The sequence below is a fragment of the Phocoena phocoena genome, chromosome 12 (assembly GCF_963924675.1).
Source record: "Phocoena phocoena chromosome 12, mPhoPho1.1, whole genome shotgun sequence".
In the NCBI taxonomy this organism is placed as follows: Eukaryota; Metazoa; Chordata; class Mammalia; order Artiodactyla; family Phocoenidae; genus Phocoena; species Phocoena phocoena.
This window is the reverse complement of record NC_089230.1, coordinates 20762560-20779800: the sequence shown is the minus strand read 5'-3', so window position 1 is coordinate 20779800 and position 17241 is coordinate 20762560. Positions and strand designations below refer to the sequence as shown.

Below are 17241 nucleotides of genomic sequence, written 5' to 3'. Positions count from 1 at the left end.
AATCCTGCACAATACCCCTGCCAGGCCACTTATCTTTTAGAATGTCTCATATTCTGGATTTGTCTGCTTTTTAAGTCATATTAATTAACATTTAACTTGTTTCCCCATCCCCTGTCTTTTTGTAAATTAGAAATTAGGTCCAGAGGCATGATTAGATTAATGTTAACACGAATCCCTTATCAGGTATAGGATTTTCAGATATTTTCTCTCATTCTGTGGACTGTCTTTTCACTCTTCTTGATGGTACCTTTGATGCCCCAAAGTAATTTGATGAAGTCCAATTTACCTATTTTTTTGTTTGTTGCCTAGCTTTTGATGTCAAATACTCCAGTATCTTGAAGTCTTCCCCCTGTGTTTTTTATTCTAACAGTTTTTATAGTTTTAGCTCTTATATTTAGATCTTTGATCCAAGTAATTTTTGAATGTGGTATAAAGTAAGATCATTGGAAGTTGGATATCTAGTTTTACATGTGGTACCTTTCTCAGCACTATTTGTTGAAAAGACTGTACCTTCCCCATTGAAAGGTCTTGGCACACTTATCAAAAGTCAATTGACTATATATATGAAGGCTTATTTCTAGGCTCTTTATTCTATTCCATTTTTCTATATGTCTATCCTTATACCATTACCACACTGTTTTGATTACTATAGCTTTGTAGTATGTTTTGAAATCAGGAAGTGGAGAGTATTTTAAGATTATTTTGGCTATTTAGAAACTTTGAGATTCCATATGAATTTTTAGGATGGGTTTATTTTTCTATTTCTGAAAATGCCATTGAGTTTTGATAGGGATTGCATTAAATCTGTACATCACTTTGGGCGTAGTTGTCATCTTAACAATATTGTCTTCCAGTCCGTGAACATGGAATGTCTTTCCATTCATTTACGTCCTCTTTAATTTCTTTCAGCAGTGCTTTGTAGTTTTCAGTGTATGAGTCTTTTGCCTCTTTGGTTAAATTTATTTCTAAGTACTTTATTCTTTTGATGTTATTGTAAATGGAATTGTTGACCTTCTTTTCAGATTGTTAGTGTATAGATGTACAGGCAATTTTTGTGAGTTGATTTTGTCCTGCAATTTTGCTGAATTTTGCTTATTAACTCTAACAGTTGGTTTCTGGTGTGGAATCTTTAGGGTTTTCTACATATTTGATTATGTCATTTGTGAACAGAGATAATTTTACCTATTCCTCTCCTATTTGTATGCCTTTTATTTCTTTTTTGTGTCTAAACCTTCTGGCTAGAACTTCCAATATCATGTTAAATAGCACTGGTGAAAGCAGACATCCTTGTCTTGCTTTCCATTGAGTATAATGTTAGCTGAAGGTTATAAATGACTTTTTAAAGTGTAAGTAATAACATGGGTATTATAACATTTGGAAGTGATATGTATGAAAATAATAGGATAAGGTTGAGTGAGGAAAATGAATGTATATTGTTGAAAGGTTCTTATGGTATACATGAATAGGTATAGCATTGTTTGAAGATAGAGTATTATATCATAAATATCCCTATTAATAAGCCCTAGAGTAAACATTCAAAATATTGATGTATAGCTAATAAGACAATACATAGACTGGAGATAAAATGGAAAAAGATTCAATCTAGAAAAAGACAGGAAAAGAGGAAAAAAGGAACAAAAACCTGGTAGGATAAAAACAAATAGCAAGATGATAGATTTAAACCTAACCATATGGACAATTGCATATAAATGACCTAAACACTTAGGATAAAGTGCAGAGATTGTCAAACTGAATAATAAAGCAAGGCCCAATTATATGCTTTCCACAAGAAACACACCTTAAATATAAAGACACAAATAAGCAAGCTAGGCAGGTGACAAAGTGAGGTGAGCCAGGTGGGCCTAGAGAGGCTACACCCTCCCTAAGGGACAGCTGCTCCTGCCTCAGCACACGGCTGCCTCAAAGGAACGCACACCCAGGGTTGCTGGGTCTGATTTCTCAAAGGATGGCAGGAATGCAGACTTCCTTATTTATAAATATCAGAAACTCAATTTTTTAGAAACTTCAGGTTTCAGTCTCTGAGTTTACTTGGAGAGGTGGGACAACTAGGAGGCAACTCAAGGGGGATTGGTGGGAACTGTCTGTGTCTTGATCTGGGCTGGTTTCACGGGTGTGCACAGTTTGTGAGCATTTCATGGAGCCGTACACTTATGATTTATGCTTTTCCTCTGGATAAAAAGAGAAATAAATACCAGCAATGTCTGAACAGTTGTAGATTGACATGTTAAAAGCACAGGAAAAGATAGATATGCATTCAAATAATAATCATAAAACTGGAGTAGCTAATACTAATACCAGGAAAAGTAAACTTCAGGGCAAGTATTATTAACAGAGATAATAATTAAAAAGATACATTCATCAAGAAGACCTATCAGTCTGAAATGCTTGTAACATTTTGACCCAATTGACATCTATAGCTATAGTGTGATACACAGCAACAGCAGAATATAATTGTTGTCAAGTACACATGTAACGTTCAATCAAGATAGGCCATGTGCAGGACCACAAAGTGGGTCTTAATAAATCTAAAAGGACTGAAATCATACAGACTATGTTATTTGACCACAACAGAATTAAATTAGAAATTAATGATGAAAAATATATCTAGAAAACTCCTAAATATTTGGAAATAAATCATTTCTAAATACCCCATGGATCTAAGCAGAAAGAACAAGAAAAATTAGAAAATATTTTGAACTGAATGGTAATGAAAACATACCAAATTTGTGGGATTCAGCTAAAGCAGTGCTTAGAGGGAAGTTTATAGCTTTAAATGCTTATATTAGAAAAGAAAAAAGGTTTAAATCAATTGCCTTAAACTTCCTCTTTGAAAAGTTAGAAAAAGGGCTTCCCTGGTGGCGCAGTGGTTAAGAATCTGCCTGCCAATGCAGGGGACACGGGTTCAAGCCCTGGTCCGGGAAGATCCCACATGCAGTGGAGCAACTGGGCCTGTGTGCCACGGCTACTGAGCCTGCGTTCTAGAGCCCGTGTGCTACAACTACTGAAGAGCCCATGCTCCACAACAAGAGAAGCCCACACACCACGACACAGAGTAGCCCCCGCTCATGACAGCTAGAGAAAGCCTGCGTGCAGCAACAAAGACCCAATACAGCCAAAAATAAATAAATAAATTTATTTTTAAAAAAAAGTTAAGAACAAATTACACCTAAAATAAGTAGAAGGAAGAAAATAGTAAATGTAATTCATCATATTAACAAAATATTTTTTAAAGCATGTGATCATCTCAGTAGCTACAGGAAAAAAGCCTGTGAGAAAATGTAATACCCATACATGTTTAAAAAAGAAAACTCTTAGAAAGGTAGAAATAGAAGGGAACTTCCTTTTAATAAAGGACATCTCTGAAAAATCTACAGCTAATATCACACTTAACGGTGAAAAGCTGAACAGTTTCCCACTGAATTTAAGAAAAACGCAAGGATGTCCTTTCTGACCATTTCTAGTTAACACTATACTGGACATAGTACCCAGTGTAATAAGAAAAAATTATATATTTTATACACACACACATACATACACATAAATTTAAAGGTTGGAGAGGAGGAGGTAAAACTATCCTTATTCACAGACAACATGATCATGAATGAGTAAATGTAGAAAATCTTACGAAACTACAAAAAAAGCTACTGAAATTAAAAGTTCCTTTAACAAGCTTTCAGGTTATAAGGTCAATATACACAAGTGAATTGTATTTCTATATACTAGGCATAAACAACTGAAAAAATGAAAAATGCCATTATAATCATGTAAAAAACATGAAATACTTAGGCATATATTTAACAAAATATGTGTAAGACTTTAAAAATGAAAACCACAACACATTGCTTAGAGGAATTAAAGAGGACTAAAATAGATGGAGAGATATACCATTTTCATGGTTTGGAAGACTCATGCATTGTGTTATGATGTCAGTTCTCCCCAGATTGATCTATGGACTCAATGTAGTTCCAGTGAAGATCCCTGCAAGTTTTCTTTGCCAAGTAGGAATTGACCAGCTGATTCTAAAATTACACAGAAATTCAAAGGATCTTGAATAGCCAGGATAGTTTTGAAAAAAGAATAAAATTGGAGGACTTACACTACCTGATGTCAAGACTTACTATAATGTTACAGTAATCATGGAAATTTGGTATTAATATATCAGTTGAACAGAAAAGAGAATCTAAATATTGATCTCCCCCCAATCTGGGCAGTTGATTTTTAACAAAAGTAATTCAACATGGGAAAGGATAGTCTTATACTATACACAAAAATTAATTCAAAATGAATCATTGACCTGTAAAGTGCTACAACTATAAGATTTCTAGAAAAACCAAACATCTTTGATCTAAGAGTCAACAAAGATTTTTTAAGCAGGACACAAAATGCAGCAACAGGTTTTTAAAAAGGAAGTTGATAAATTGGGCTTCACCAAAACTAAAAACATTAGTTTTGAGAGACACCATTAGGAAAATGCAAAGGCAAGGTACAGTATAAGAAAATATTTATAATACACGTATCTGATGAAAGTCAAATATCAAGAATATATAAAGAAGTCTTATAACTCAATAATAAGACAACCCAATAAGGAAAAGGCAAGAGATGTATTTGAACAGAACATCACAAAATAATGGTCATTAAGCATGTGAAAAGATACTCAACATCATTTTCATCAGGGAAATGTAAATTAAAACCACAGTGAGGAGCTTCCCTGGTGGCGCAGTGGTTGAGAGTCTGCCTGCCAATGCAGGCGACACAGGTTCGTGCCCCAGTCCGGGAAGATCCCACATGCCGCGGAGCGGCTGGGCCCGTGATCCATGGCCGCTGAGCCTGTGCGTCCAGAGCCTGTGCTGTGCAACGGGAGAGGCCACGACAGTGAGAGGCCCACGTACCGCAAAAAAAAAAAAAAAAAAAAAAAACCACCACGGTGAGATACCACTACGCACCCACTTGAATGGCTAAAATAAAAAACTGACAGTACAAGTGATGGTTAAGATATGGAACAACCGGAATGCTCATCTGCTGCTGCTGCTGGGAGTCTAAAATAGTACAGCCACTTTGGTATTTTCTTAAGTTAAACATACACTTACCTATACAGTGATTCCACTCCTAGCTGTTTGTGCAAAAAATGGAAAACATGTCCTTAAAAAAGACTTACATATTAATGTTTATAGCAGCTCCATTTAAGTAGCATAAACTGAACATGACCATCAACAAGTGGATGGATAAACTGTGGAATATTTACAAAATGGAATACAACTGAACAGTAAGAAGAAAGTGCAACTCTACATGCAGCACACCATGGATGCTGTCTTGTAGTAAGATATAGAAGAGGTAAAACTTATCTTTAGTGACAGGAAAATAGATCTTCGGTTGCTTGAGTCTGGGTTTGGGGGAATTATTGACTGAAAAGGGGCATGAAGGAACTTTTGGAGGTAATAGACTTGTTTCATATTTTAATTGGGGTGGTTACACAAATGTATGTATTTGTCAAAACTTTTCAAACTGTACACTTAAAATAGGTGCATTTTAATGCACATAACTTATTCCTCAAAGTTCTAAAAAGTATAAAAAGGGAATTCTCTGGTGTTCCAGTGGTTAGGACTCCACACTTAAACTGTCGAGGGCGCGGGTTCGATCCCTAGTTGGGGAACTAAGATCTGAGATCCCGCAAGCCAAGTGTTACAGCCAAAAAATAAATAAATAAAATAAAAAGTAAAGCAAACAAAACCAAAGTGTAATACTATAAAAATCATCCGTAAAATAAATCATCTGAACTTCAGTACCAGAAAATACTCTTAATAATTGCTTCATTTTTGCTAGGTGCTTATGAAAATTAACTTGAAATCATGTGTTGTCTTAAGATGTTCCATAGAAAGATCTATGGCTGTGATTTTGATAATACTTTAGCAACAAGCTTTGTATAATAAAAGCATCTTTTATGAGAACTACTTCATTTTAATAGCAGATGCTGCAGGGTTGATGGCTACCTTCTAGTTCTTTAGTTGAATAGTGAAACCATGTCAGATGATCTGCTGTGTGAATTTCTCTAATTTCCACATTGGATTTAAAATGTGGGGATTATTGTTTCTTTAAAATAAATAATTCCCTTTGTGTACAGGCCTCATCAAGTGTACAGTTTATTTTTCTGCCCTTTACATTTTTATGCTAAAATACAGTTTTATAATTAAATTCTTCCCTATGCCCTTATTATAATTTTATGCACCAAGCAAAATGATTACCTCCAATAGCACATTTTCATTACTATTCAATTATTTTGATTGTGCAGGGATTTTATATTAGCCCATATATTCTCCAGCTTAAATACTTAGAAAATTTATACAGATATTACTAGTATTATTAATCATATGGCCTAGTATGTATGAGTTTGCAAGTAATTTCCCTTTTTTTTCCAGCATGATTCCTTATTTCATGGCTCAGTTTTTGTGACGTGTATATATTTATTCTAATTCTTACTGACTTAAGTAAGTTTGCCAATCATTCAACTTTCCAGGATTACGTGACAGTTTATGAGGGCAGTGATATAGAATATTTACAATTGGGATTTTCAGTGGTCCTGGGACATTTGGTCCACGTTTCACAGGGCTATGTAGACATGGGTACTCAACAAAGTGCTTGCATTTTTAAATGATGCTTGTTTTTCTACTTTAATCTTTTATGCGATATGGAATAAGACATTAAAAATCATTATCAGGAATACCCTGGTGGTCCAGTGGTTAAGACTCCAAGCTTCCACTGCAGGGGGCACGGGTTCTATCCCTGGTCGGGGAACTAGGATCCCGCATGCTGCACGGTGTGGCAAAAAATAAATAAATTAATAAGTTAATTAGTTATAAATCATTATCTATTGAAATAGATAGCACATAGTGATTTTTATGACATCATTATTGATAGAGGAAGAGGTGACTCAGATTGAGACGAGGGTCGAACATGTAGCTCAGTCATGCTGTGTTCAAATTATTGTTGCAAGAAAAGAGTTTTTGCATTCTCAGTATATTTGATGTTCTCTTTCTCTGCCCCTTAAGTCTGGGCTTCGTGTTCCTCCTGTGGACTCCTGGAGGACCTAGTGCTTCCTCCTTTCAAAACTTATTCCCCGGAGTGGTAATTGTCTGCTTCTTCACCTAGGCCTCTAGTCATCTCTAAGATCTTTGTCAACAGGGAAATACTACACTTCAACTTGGTTTCCTCCACAGTGCATATGGTGCCAAACACACAGAAGGGCACAATGAATGAATGAACAAGTGGGATTAAGGAAGCAACACAGTCACTGCCATAATCACTGTCTTTGCCCAAACTGAGTCTGGTTTATGGTAGCAGCATTTCTGATATAAACCTTGACTTTTCAGCCGGTAAAACTAAAGAAATAACCCCTGAACCACGAACCCAGTTCTAGATGTTTTTCTGCACTATCGTAAATGAGTTCTGCATGGTAATGGCACTTTCTCTTTTAGTTTTCATAAGCAGTTTCTTTTCTGTTTGATAGTTGGAACACAACCTGGCTGGGCCTGTTTCCTTATAGTTACAGCATGTTCTACCCACCCACTGTACCAGGCCCTACTGTGGATTATCATAGTTAATTTTCATAACAACTCAATGGTACAGGTGATATGTAGGTACTGGGGAAATTGAAGCTTAAGGAGGTTCAGAAACGTGCCCCAAGTTCACACACATAGGTGAAGAGCTCAGGCTCAAAACCAGTCAGGCAGGCTGCAGAGCCTTCACCATTTCTGTTTTATTTTATTTTGTTCTATTTTATTTTGTCCTGTTCTATTTTGTTCAAGGAATTTGTCACCATGGGAAAATTTTGTTTCTGTATTAGAATGCTTAGTCCTTGATTACAGAGACATTGTATCCCCAAGTTGCTTGGAGCATAATAGGTGTTCAGTAAGTATGGAATTAATGATGAAGTAATGCCTTCCAGAGTGTGCAGTGAACTGTTAGGTTAAGTGCTAACCATTTCTTTCATTCCAATTTCTTACATATTCCAGTTCTTTCATTTTATGAGTATTCATTTTAGGAAATGATTTGTTCAAGTAGAAAACTCCCCGAACTACTTTAAAAGATGTCTTCAAAAAACTCTTAACTTTGAAGACATCACTGCCTTAAATACCCATTCACACATGTAGGAATTTTGACTCTATACTAAACCAAACTTCCACACAGAGTTTAAGGTGGTGCCGTCTCAGGTCCTTCCTGGGGAGAGAGGTAGTTATTCTCTTATGTTGCACGTATCCACTTTGTCATCCTTCCAGGCGCCTAAAGCAAAACAAAACAACACGACCCCCGTGGTCCCCCTTGCTTTGGAGGAGGAGGCTCCAACCTGGTTTTGGAACATGTGAGCATCTCCACATTCTGAGAAGACCTTAGATCTTTCTCACTTCTCCTTTTTCCCACTGTCTAGTAATTGCAAATGAGACAAATGAGACCAATGGGTATTCCCCAGAACCTCAGAGGACCCCTTGCCCTCAGGGCTGCCAGAGAGGTTCTAACACAGGAAGCTCTTCCCTTTTCTGTTTTTGAACCCTCACCTGCTCCCTTTTCCTAACCCCCTTTCTGAACATATCAGTTGCCTCCTCACTTAGGAGTTCAGTGGGAAAATCTGGCCACTGCAGAAGGACTGTGACATTGGTTTCAAATGCCATCCCCCAAACCCACATTTGGAAACATCTTACTCCCTCTGTAGCTCCATAACTTTTGTATAAACTTCTGTCCCACTCAGTACCACAACTGGGGCTTTTGAATCTTCTGTGCTCTTCAGTCATCAATATCAATATTCTGTGATTCTAGGACTCCTTTCTTTACATAATCGTTCACTAAATAATTCATTTAATTGGGAAGTTCCGAAGTATATATAATTAATCTATTTTCTGAGAAAGCAATATAGCATGTAAACATTTTAAGGGAACACTTTTAACTGAAATAAGTGTATAGGTAGAAAAAATTTACCAAACCTTGTCCTTTATTTGAGCCCTTGCATGTCTCCCCCTCTGGAATAGCCTGTCTCAAACCAGAGTTTGGTACCTCTCTTTCATGTTGGAGCAGAGTTCATATTCTATTTACTTCATTTCATATAGTCCCTTCCGGAGTTGTTTTTGAAATGTTAATTGCTTTTTTGTTGTTATCTTTACATTCAGATTATATTCGGTGTCCATATTGTATGAGGAGATTTAATGAAACCACAGCCAATCAACACATTAATTTCTGCAAGGATCAGTCTTCTCGCCGAGTCTTTTATCCAGCCCAGACAGCAGCCAAATTGGCAACCAGGGCACAGGTGAATATCTCTCCCCAAGTGCTGGCTCTTGTGCCCTTACATGCCTAGGGAAAGCAGGTAGAATTTGCTAGGGAACCTAAATTACCCATCCTGAGAAGTGTGAGGATCGAGATAGCCAATTACTGTCACTCATCTTCATGGGACTTGGCTTCTTTTTGAGGGGTGCTTCCCAGCTAACAGCACCTTTGGGTGTTGTAGAAAAAACTTTTCTACAGTGTTTGAAGCTTCTTAGGTTGCGAAGACTTAGATGTATTAGTAGTGCTTCTGTAGTATTACGGTAAAATTCTAACCAATGGTGGTTATCAGCCTTAACCACCTCAAAAAGACTCTTGAACCTGAGGTGAAACTGGCCTAAGTGGGGGAAGCCATCACAAGGGAGGCCTTGTTCTACAGGTCATGTGTTTGCTCTGTGGAGAGGGGTCTTCACCCTATTCAAAGCCAGAGTCAGCAATTGAAGGTAAATGGATAAAACAGCTGTTATAAATAGGTACAAGTAAGTAAAATAACACTGGATCAGGAAGACAATATATTTATAACAACAACACTGGGGAGAGCAGACAGCTCCATACACATCAAAGGTGCCGGGGACATAGCTTACAGCGTACCATGAGAACCATTAGTTTCATAAACATGGCTTAGATACCAAGAAAAGATTAAATTGTTCTGAATACTTAACAGTATGAAGCATGTTTAGAAAGATTTCCATGATATCCAGTATGTAATAGGGATGGGACCCTCTCTAACGATAGCACACCCCACGGACTATGGACCTGAGCTCTAGCTCAACATATACTAGACAGTTACTGAATATCTGTGCTGAAGCAGCCACTGTGCCAAGTGCTGCTTGACCGAGGATTTGTGATTCGGAGGAGGAGGTGGCCTTGGAAACAGTGCAGTAGGAAGGTGTGGTGGTTGGCATATACAGGAGCGAGGTGGAGGCAGAGGCCCTTGTGATTCAGCAGGGGCTTCAAAGAGAAGCAGATACTTTCTGCAAAATAGCAGATGGGTTTACCAGTCTAGATTCGAAGTTGGGAAGGACACTGTGACAAAGTGTCCAGCTCGTGGCCCGAGGAGCCCGCCACGTGGAGCAAAGCCTAGAGTGCCTGTGGCTGAGTGATGGGATGGGACAGTCCAGGTGAGCGTCAGAGCCACAAGGGCTTTAAGCCAGGCTGGCTCAGAGAGGAGGAAAAAGGGGATTAAGTGAATAGGTGCCCTAAATCTGAGGCCAGCCAGCCTGAGGGCCTGGAAGCAGGAATTGAAAGTTCCCTGGAACCCAGGAAGTCCTCCTGTCCATCTTTCCATCTTGTCTCTTCTTCCTGCTCTGCTGCTGCTTTCTCTTCTCCCTGCAGACTGACTTCAGCTTTTCTGTCCAACCATCCGTCACTGGCCTCATTCTATATGCAGTGTAAACTGGTCACATAGTACAGATTGGAGTGACATGGAATTGGTTTTTTAGAAAGATCACCCTTGCAGTTAGTGTTCAGGATGGTTTGGCGAGAGACCAGTTAGAAGCCACAACAACAAGAAAAGAAAATGAGGGCTCAGAGTAAGAAGATTAATGGCTGTGTGTGTGTGTGTGTGTGTGTGGAGGAGCGGGTAGATTTAAGAAATAATTCTTGGGATGGGGAAGCTGATCGAATATAAGGTAAAAGAGGATCAGGGTTGGCAGAAAGGTTTTTAGCTCCAGAGCCTGGCAGATAATACGACACATATAGATAAAGGAACACAGGAGGCAGGAGATAGGTGTGTTGGTGGGGCAGGCAAGGTGGTTATGATAAATATAGTTGTAGAGATTCAATCTTTACACCTGAAATATCATGGGAAGCAGTGCAATGTAGAAAGAGCCCAGATTTTTCAGTCAGTAGTCAGGGTTTGACTTTCAGTTTTATATTGTCTACAGGTAAACTTGGAAAAGTTACTTCAGTTCTTGAGGCTCACTTTAACGTGTGTCTTGCCGAGCTGTTGGGAGGATTATAGGTAATACCAGTACAGTGCCTTGCACACAGGGTGCCCTGGCCTTTCCTCTTTCCACATTGCCCCGCCCTCCTTCCCCTCTCATGGTCTTTTCCTATAGTGGGATAGGCCCCACAATTTGGTGGGGAATATGACTGCTTTGGGCTTGACTTCAACTTAGTTTTGGAAAAACGACAACTCTATACTTCCTAAAGCAGTAAAGAGTGCATTATGTTTCTTCGAACGATTCTTCTAACCAGTCCACAAAGTTAGTGGGCGTCAGTGGGCCCAAGGGGAGCAGAGGGAAGCAGCGGACGGAAGTGCTTTTTATTCCTGAAGAAGGCCAGCTGGCTGTCCTGAGTGCAACCAGTGACTTGGCCCTGTTCCTCTCCTTGTTTTCCAGAGCTAAGTGGTGATTGGGAACACAGAAGAAAAATTGCTTGCTTTCTGAATTGCTTGCTTTCTGAGTAAACTCGCTGTAGAGTGTATTTGAACAGCAGCGCTGTTTCCCTTATGCCAGCTTCACCACTCTGGGGCCCTGCCTAATAGTGGAGCTTATTCAGAAGGAGAACAAAAAGGGAGGTGTTGTTTCAGTTTTGAAGGGCTGTTAACAGCACAGCTGAAATGTGTTTCTATTTTAAACATAATCAAGTATAAAAATGTGTTATACCCTTAACCAAAAGAGACCAGTATGGGCCTCTGAAAATAGCTTTCTTTGTTTGGCTGGGGATGAGCTGCCTGCTATAGCCTCCTAGCTCTCCTTGCCCAAGTGAGGATTCTCACTTGGAGGAACAGGTTATCTTTATACTGGAGTTGCCATGGAGATGTTGAGGGATCAGTAGCGAGGTAAAAAGGAGTATACAAAGGAGCTCCCAAGGAACCTTTTGGTCCTTCTTCTGTATTACTGTGACTGTTCTGCTACTGCTGCTCAGCAGGGAGGGGAGTGGCATGGAGAGGTTGGAATTCCGTGTTTAAAACACTTGCTGCCTGCCAGTGTCTGTTTTTCTTCTCTGTTCATGTATTTAAAAACAAAATCATCTTCAAGTGTAGTGAAAAACTAAAATGTTCCATAACTATCCTTATTGACATTAAGTGATTTCTTATGTCTCCATACAACTAATTTTACAGGATTAACATATCACCACTCCACCAAGGGCTTGATTATGGAATGAAAGCTCTAAAACCCCAGACATGGTTTTGAGCCCCAGCAGGGAGGACAGGAATGAGGCTACTAAGGTACAGGGTGTGCGTGTCCCCCTCCCCTGGGTGTCGCAGGTCCCAGACATGACTCCATCCTGCTGCTGGTGAAGGGGAGACAGCTTTACGTCCTGTGTGCTACCTGAGGTTACAGAACTCTTCCCCTCTGCCCCCTCTCTCTCTGTCTTTGTCTGTCTCTCTCTCTCTCTCTCTCTGTCTCTATGTCTTTCTGTCTCTTTCTCTGTCTCTCTGTCTTTCTCTCTCTCTCTCTCTCTGTAGGGTAGGGTTCAGATGAGTCCAAAAAGAGGAACGACTGTAACCAGTGCTGTGGGAGCTCTGCTGCAGAACAGGGCCCTGGAGGCCAGTGTGGTCCCAACCAGGCCAGGTGAGTTGGAGTGAGCATCTCAACTATCGAATGACAGAGTCAGAGGGGGCCACTGTTGGCTTTGGGATTTGCTGGCAGTCAGCAAAAGCTATGACATCTAAAGTTGCTTTGGGGTATAAAGATATGTGGGTTTGTTTGGGGTTAAAACTTATTTGCCAAGAAAGGATATTTCCTAATTTACCAGGATTAGACAACTCTGAAAATGTACAAAGTTAGATCTGATTACAACAGCGGGGTCTAGAACCAATGTTCTCTGGTCTGGTAAAATTAAAAAGAGATTAAAGTTAGGAGATGGCAGTGTGCCAGGTTTTGCGTTGAAAATAAGGGAAGAAAATGAAATCACTGTCTCAGAGAGATATCCATACTCCCATGTTCATTACAGCATTTTTCAAATAGCCAAGATATAGAAACAACTGACGTGTCCGTTGATGGATGAATGGATAAAGATGGGGTATATATTATTCAGCAATAAAAAGAAAAGGAAGGGCTTCCCTGGTGGCGCAGTGGTTGGGGGTCTGCCTGCCGATGCAGGGGACGCGGGTTCGTGCCCCAGTCCAGGAGGATCCCACATACCGTGGAGCGGCTGGGGCCATGGGCGCTGGGCCTGCGTGTCCGGAGCCTGTGCTCCGTGGTGGGAGAGGCCGCAGTGGTGGGAGGCCTGCGTACCACAAAAAAAAAAAAAAAAAAAAAAAAGGAAATCCTTCCATTTTCAACAACATGGATAAACCTGGAGGGCATTATGCTGAGTGAAGTAAGTCAGAGAGAAGGAGGACGAATACTGTATGCCCTCACTTACGTGTGGAACCTTAAAAAAGTTAAACTCGTAAAAACAGAGAATAGAATGGTGGTTGCCATGGGTGGAGGGTAGGGTGGAAGAAATGGGGAGATGTTGGTCAAAGGGTACAAACTTCCGGTAATAAGATGAATAAATTCTGAGGATCTAAAGTACAGCATGGTGACTCTAGTTAACAGTACTGTATTATATACTTAAAAACTGCTAAGAGAGTAGATCTTAAATGTTCTCACCACATACACAAAAGTAACTATGTGAGGTGATGGGTGTGTTAACTAATCTTATTGCGGTAATCATTCTGCAATATATACGTGTATCAGTCATCATATTGTACACCTTAAACTTATACATTATATTCAATTAGATCTCAGTAAGGCTGGACAAAAAAAAAAGGGAAGAATTTCCTTCCTAGAATGAAATAATTTCTTCAAATAACTGAAAAGGTATGACCACCATTATAGTACTTACTATATGCTTGACCCATTTCATTTAATGTTCGCAATAATCCTCCAAATGTTTTAATCTATGGAAAGGGAAACTGAGGCACACAGCTGGTAAACAGCAGAGCTGGATTAGATATCTACTGTGCCTTCTCTCTTCATTGAGCTGCATTAGTAATAATGCGCATTCTTCTTTATGGTCAGCATGTACTATGAAGGCAATATGAATTAATTCATGATCATATTGGCCCATCTGGTCACAAGTCTTATTTTGAAGGTATTATCAGAACCAGAATAAGAAGTGCCAGTTTCACAAAGTAATAATAGCACTAGAAATTTTTATGATTAGTTTTTAAATTCCTCATGAGTTGCTTATCATGGGCTTAAAAATTGAATTGATATTTTAAAAATTTCCCCACAGCCATCTAAACTCCAATCATTAGTTTTTTTCCTGATCTGCAGAAACTTAACAGTGGGGTAGGTTTTAGTTTTCACTTAGAAAAAAAATAATTCAAATTATATATGTGTTCTTTTGGTAAACCTTCCACTAACAAGCTTTTTTCTAAAGTGTAACAATTAGTGTCCTTCAGAAAAGACAATTTCTTTCTACTATAGCTTCTTTTCTTATTTTTTCAACGAATATATTATAATGCTTCCCTTCCAGTGAAAAACATCCTTTTGATTTTGAGGTTGAAGCTTATTTGCCAAGAGGGAATATTTCTTAATTCATCGGGATTAGACAACTCTGACAGTGTGCCAAGTCAAATTGAGTACAGCCTCGGAGTCCAGGACTTTCATTCCCCACTCTAGTAAACCTGGAAAGAGACTGGGAATCGGGGGAGACAGGCGTAGTGTTGAAAATAGGGGAAGAGTTTCCTTCTGTGAACTAAATAATTTTAAAGCAGCAGCAAGGCACCAGTGGAACGGTCCTGAATTAGGGCTTAGCAGTCCCGTGTCCCAGTATGTGGCATTAAGCGGGACGCTACAAAGACAACAATTTGATACACTAGGAAACAGAGGAGTAGGCCAGCAGATCTAAGCAAAACGGTATTACATTTGTTCTTGACTAGTTAGCTGTGGTTATAACTGCTGTGATGCTGCCAAGTAAAAGGCAGAGTCCAGCAGGGCCCTCACTAGGTTCTGTACCGCCACCTGACCTCGCCGTCCACTGTCTCTCAGTCCAGCTGCAGCAGCCTGTGTTGCTCCCGCTCACTCCCGGCTCAGGGCCTTTGCACTGGCTGCCCTCGCTGCTGAAGGCCAAAGCCCTCCCTCACGGATCTGCACTGCTGTCTCTCTCCCTCCCTCCCTCCCCCCAGTTCTCTGCTGAGTGTCCTCTTCCCCGTGTGCCTCACCCCCAGCCTCTGTATTTCGAAGTGATCAAGGCCTCCATAATTCTCTTTGTAGTTTTTCAAAATGGCATTTATCATCATCTGATTTCATTACAGGTTTGTTTATCTCCTTCTTGTCCCCCCACCCCCAGATAAAGGGATGTAAGTTTCAAGAAGGCAGGGATCTGTCTGGTCTATTTTGTATTGTGCTGCTGTATCCCTACCTGTTAGAATTGTTCACGGCAGTTATGAAGGGCTCAGTAAATACTTTTTGAATGAAATATGTTGGAGAAAAGTGGGTATCTTGAGTCTATAATTTCTCACTTAGATTACTGGCATATGATAGAATTGTCCTGTTAATTAGCTTTAAGAGGTAGCTTTTTGTTTTATTTCAGGCTTAAGATGCTTTTTCAATTTAATTTCTATTCTTTCCTGTGGCCTCACCTGTTTACGTTTAAAATTAAAATTGTCAGGGTTGGTGTGCCTTTAAATTAGGCACATTTCATTCGGAGCCATTCTGGGGAGGAAGCAGAAGTGTACTGAGGGGAGGTTAATTTTCAAAACTCTTCAAGGCTTGGAGAAAAGCACTGAGTCCCTCTCGCTAATGTAAACAGGCCCTTGTGTGAATCACATTCACATCTGCTGGCCGTTGTTTTTGTTCTGGTCAGTATTAATCTATTTGTAATATGAGGGCCTTTTAAAAATTGTTGTTGGTCTTGCTATTTCTACATTGACAGTCGATAGTTAAGCTACTTGGTGTCCCTCGCCTTCCACATTAATTCTTTACTGTCTTCATCTAGCTGGTAGTTAGGCCTCTCAAACTCTGGCTATCATTCTTCAACTCTCTTGAGTAAAATAAGCATTTAGAATCTCTCATTTAATAACATTTTGTTCTGAATTCACAGTCAGGGGAAATGTGTGTCAGGCACAATCCTTATCCATCCCAGAGTCTTCTAAGAAGTTTTTTATGTAGAGGAAAATCTCTGCCCAAGAGAACATGTGACGTTACATGAAGTTGATACACAGCTGCCATGGATGTTTAAAAGGATTCATTCACTCAGCACCTAGTTATTGTGTATGGTTGTTTCTTACACCCATGGATTCTTTAAAAAGTCTAGGGGGAGAGGCAGTCAGTAATTATTAATATCTAATATTTAACAGTGGGATATAAAAGTCCTAAGGGATTCAAGAGATCAACTTTGCTGAGGAGGCTTTATGGAGGGGGTGACAGTCAGAGAGAGGAAGCTTCATAGAGGTAGAGGCATTTGGGATGAGCTTTGAGGATGAGCTACATTTTTTTTTTTTTAACTCAGCCTCAGCCTCAGTTTCTTTTTGTTTTTTTTTAATTTATTTAGTTGTGCTGGGTCTTAGTTGCAGCAGGCGGGCTCCTTAGTTGTGGCCTGCCAGCTCCTTAGTTGCAGCAGGCAGGCTCCTTAGTTGCGGCTCGCTGGCTCCTTAGGTGAGGCACGTGCGCTCCTCAGTGCGGCATGCATGTGAGATCTAGTTCCCTGACCAGGGATTGAACCCAGGCCCCCTGCATTGGGAGCACAGAGTCTTTTTTTTTTTCTTACTATTTTTTTTAACATCTTTATTGGAGTATAATTGCTTTATGATGGTGTGTTAGTTTCTGCTGTATAACAAAGTGAATCAGCTATAGATATACATATATCTCCATATCTCCTCCCTCTTGCATCTCCCTCCCACCCTCCCTATCCCACCCCTCTAGGTGGTCACAAAGCACTGAACTGATCTCCCTGTGCTATGTGGCTGCTTCCCACTAGCTATCTGTTTTACATTTGGTAGTATATATAAGTCCATGCCACTCTCTCACT

At 39.7% G+C, this 17241-nt stretch overlaps 1 protein-coding gene across 1 annotated transcript in view; it reads left to right on the top strand.

Moving 5' to 3' along the window:
* ZC2HC1B (zinc finger C2HC-type containing 1B) overlaps window positions 1-17241 on the top strand; it is a 33955-nt gene that overhangs the window by 13122 nt on the left and 3592 nt on the right. The window contains exons 5-6 of the mRNA XM_065889151.1: window positions 9174-9313; window positions 12743-12848. Coding sequence (XP_065745223.1) covers window positions 9174-9313; window positions 12743-12848 — 246 coding nt within the window. The remainder of the gene's footprint in view (window positions 1-9173; window positions 9314-12742; window positions 12849-17241) is intronic.